Consider the following 4,082-nt stretch of genomic DNA (forward strand, 5'->3'; position numbering starts at 1 on the left):
TTAAGTAAAAGTTGTAAAAAGGGTTTTCATTATCTGTAGTTAGAAATTGATAAGTAAAGAACACTTAAAAATACTTAGCTTAAACATTTTTAGAATTTAATGATTATTTTACACCTTTTTTTAGTTTTATACTGAATATTTTTTATACAAATATTTACTTTGATGATGCTATTTCTTTGTAATTTATCAACTTTAAACAGAAACAATACTTTTACATACTACAAGAAACAATAAAATAAGACCTTAAACTAGTAACATTCGGAAAAGCAAGGCTAGTAAAATAAAAGAAAATTTTTAGTAAGTAAACACACTATTTGATAATGATTATCCTTTTTCTATTAAAAATAACATTCAATTTCGATATTTATGCAGTACGAAACAGTAATATGTTTAACTAAATTATCCGTTTTAATAAAGTTGATTATGAGTTTTTCGGTAGAAAAAATAAACTAAGTACTTTTTACTTTATTTAGTTTACTTAAGAATATTCTATTTTATTTACTTTAATTATAAGACACTTTTTTAAAAACTACAGTGTAACCAAACTAAACTAACTGTGTACTGATGTAATTTGGAACAAAATCAGTATTAGTAGCTATTTGAGGTGGGTTAGAATTACTAATAATTTATTTTAAGTTAGCTTTTTTCATGCAATACGTTCTAAGCAGAACTTTATTTGCTTACTATTCTGAATCCTTAAAACCTTAAACTAAATGTAATTAAAAATTAATAGTTTCTGTTTCTAATGTTATTTTAACTTTTCTTTAACTAATTAGTAGTAACGTTCTTACTGTTCTTTATTGGCAACAGTTTACAAAGAAATATAAAAAAAAATTGTAAAAAAATTGTATACACATTGGTAAATAGTATAAAAGATCATTGTGACACGTATTAAAAACAACATGCTGAGGAGTACTTAAATTCCAGTCTAAAAAAATGGGCATCGCTTGTATCTGAGCTGGTAACTGAGTCGGCTTCTTATCGTTTGTGCAGTCTCTATAGCGCTAACAAAATTAAGATAATCAATTCGAAGTAAGTGTTTTAGAGTTAAAATTAATAGTTTAATCTGCAATTTTAAACACGAACGCAATATAAGTACAGCTATTGCAATCAACAATTTAGTTATTGTAGTTTTTGTAACTTTAATAGAAAAAAATTGTAGTTAAACAGAAAAGTAATATTGTAAGTATTAATCTTATTTTTAATTTACTTTTCATTACAAAATAGGTTATCTATTATAAAGCAAGCAAACAAAATTAATTTTGGCCTTGGTTTTAAATATTACGTCATTATATAGTTTCAATCAGAGTCTTTTAAAGATGTCGACCCCTTTTGAAGCGGTTAATTAACCCTAATTGTGGAAGCAAATAAACAACAACGGGGCGAAATGAGGGGTACTTTTTACGTTTTTGGTAAAAAAGTAACCTACCTACTATATCCTAAGGTTTGATATGAAAAAACAAATGGCAGGAGATATCAATCTTACATTAGATACTGTTAGAAATGGATTATTTTAAATAGTGTATAAAGCTTTTTATTCTGCTTTTTACTTATGATCCGTAAAATTTGTTGTATCAAATTAATTTGAAATGCTTTAAATAATGCGTATTATAATATAAATTTGCTTCATTTTCTTTTTTAATATCGATGTGAACCCTCTAGTATGTTTTTTGTAAAGTAGTGCGGTGTTTTTCTCAAAGATGGAGTTAAACTTTACCTTATGATTAAATATTTGTAGAATTTTTTGTGTTTGCCTCTTAGTTCAAGTTGTTCAGGTGTATATACTTAGGTTAATCGTTGGACAATAAACAATTATGATTAATTTATTGTTTATAACTAATTAGAATTATGTTATTTATTTTAAAAAGTAAGAAAATGCATTTGTTTATACATTGTTACCATTTAGAACAGAGTCTTTCGAAGTTATTTTTTGTTTTTAAGTTTACTATATTAGTTAAAATTTCAAGCCTAGTTCTATTTAATTAAATATCTTTATAAAAATCTATTATCTTAATTTATAAATTTTATTTCTACTTATGAGCCGTTTCAGATAAAACTGAAAATTTAAGTGATTCGTGTTACATATAAAATCTATAATATTTCCTCACAACTAAGTTGACTTTTTTATTGTAAATTTAAACAAACTTAAGCTCAATAATATTTCTTTCGTGGTATTTGCACAAAAACAGAAAATAACCTTGGTACGATTTTATAGATATAAATAAGAACAAATTTTCAACACTTTATTTTAATAAAAATGTAGCGACACTCAAGTATAATTGTCCCGGTGAATACAGTAATCAAAATACTTATTGGTAACAACTTTAGTTCTATTTATTTATTTAGAGGCAAACTTGTAAAATTTTTACCAAAACTTTTATCTTAATTCTATATGATGTCGTCAAATTATTTGAATAAATGGCATAAAACTACTTCATTAAATCAAAACCATTTTAATATCAGGAGTGCCAACATTTAACAACCTTATATAATAAATTTAGGTAGCCTTTGTTAGTATTTATAGTCATGCTTGCTGTTCCAAACAAAACAAATCATATAGAAATGTAAATTTAAATATACTAATTTAATTAAAGATTTAAAAAAAAGTTATTCTATTACTGTATCAGAAACCCACTTTTATTAAGCAATTATTTTAAAAACAATTATTGAGTACTAGTTGGAAAAAACGTTGTTGTAAAATCTACATCAACGTTTTATAGAAACATTGCCGCTTGAATGCGGAGTCTTTCCAGTTCTTTCAAACACGTTTCATCCAACCCTACCTGGTCTACTTGTTTGCATTTCTCAAAAAACGGAAGCTTCAAGACTTCAGTCAAATCTATGCGCTCACCGGGGTCGCACTTAAGCATTTCCACGAGAACTTTAAACAAATCGTGCTCGTCTTTGCTGCCGTTGTTGAAGCGAGAGTTAATGATGCACGCCAAGCGCTCCACTTTGGGATACTTCACCGCGTAAATCTCGCGACTGACGGGCGGGTTTTTTATCATCGCAGTTATGCTTTTCGGAAAAGACTCGAAACACCTGTGCATGAACCACTTCAGCTCCTCCTCGTCGTAAATGCCCTTGAACAGCTTTTCTCCTGTGAAAATTTCAAACAGAGTGCACCCGATCGACCACACGTCGCAAGAGTGGTCCCACTCGGCCCCCATGAGAACTTCGGGCGCCCTGTACGGAAGGGTGGTCTCCGTTTCGTGGCTCATGTCCCCGTCCACGCTCGCCGAGCCGAAATCCGCGAGGAAGATGTCCGTCCTCCCAAAATCCTCGCTGTCCGGGTCGAAGTAGTCCTTCTTGAGCATTATGTTCGCCGGCTTGATGTCGGTGTGGGCGATTCCGCGTTTGTGGAGGGACTTTGCGGTGCTGACCAGCTGGTAGGCTATGTGCCGCACTTCTTCGATTCTGAACGGCGATTTTCTTATTTCCATCGCCTTCTCAACGTCCGGCCCCATGAGTTGGTAAACAATGCAAGCTTTGTCGTCTTCGTCCACAAACTTACTCAGCATTTTAACCAAGTTCAGCTTGGCGTCGATTCTCTGATCGACAAACTTCATTCTCTGGTATTCGATCCGCGCGTCCCAGTTCGATTTGAAAACTTTAACCGCGACGTTTTCTCGATCGACCTGGTCGTAACACTCGAAAACATTCGCGTAACCGCCTTCTCCGATTTCCTTTTCAATTATGTACCTCTGGTCAAGAACTTTACCTTTTTTGTAAACGTCTTTACCGGAAAGCTTACTGTTCATTTTTTCCAGCACTCTCGCGAGAGGATGCTCTTCCGCACTATCTTTCAAAACTTTGGTTCCATTTTTTAATAACCGATATGACTTCGACATTTTCGATATAAGAGCCTGTTAAAAACCTGTTAAATATATACGATATATACCTGTTAAAAAGACAAGTTATTTAGGAAACAAGAATTTTAGTGATAGTATTTGCCTTACATTTTTTTCAAAGCTGCATAACTATTGATTAGTTAAGGCGAAAAAGTAGCTAAAAAGAGATGATTTGTTTTATATATCAGTGCAAGAAATTTATTTTAGTAAATAAGTATACAGTCTAAAAAT

The 4,082-nt window shown here is 31.2% G+C and overlaps 1 protein-coding gene across 1 annotated transcript; it reads right to left on the minus strand.

The window, feature by feature from the left end:
* Nucleotides 1-2,714: 2,714 nt before the first annotated feature.
* On the minus strand, nucleotides 2,715-3,851 carry LOC145833594 (dual specificity protein kinase CLK4-like). The gene has a single exon (XM_082940748.1). The coding sequence runs from the start codon at nucleotides 3,849-3,851 to the stop codon at nucleotides 2,715-2,717; it is 1,137 nt and encodes a 378-aa protein (XP_082796874.1).
* Nucleotides 3,852-4,082: the final 231 nt, after the last annotated feature.

Source organism: Thalia democratica, chromosome 4 (assembly GCF_965202585.1).
Source record: "Thalia democratica chromosome 4, ktThaDemo2.hap1.1, whole genome shotgun sequence".
Taxonomy (NCBI): Eukaryota; Metazoa; Chordata; class Thaliacea; order Salpida; family Salpidae; genus Thalia; species Thalia democratica.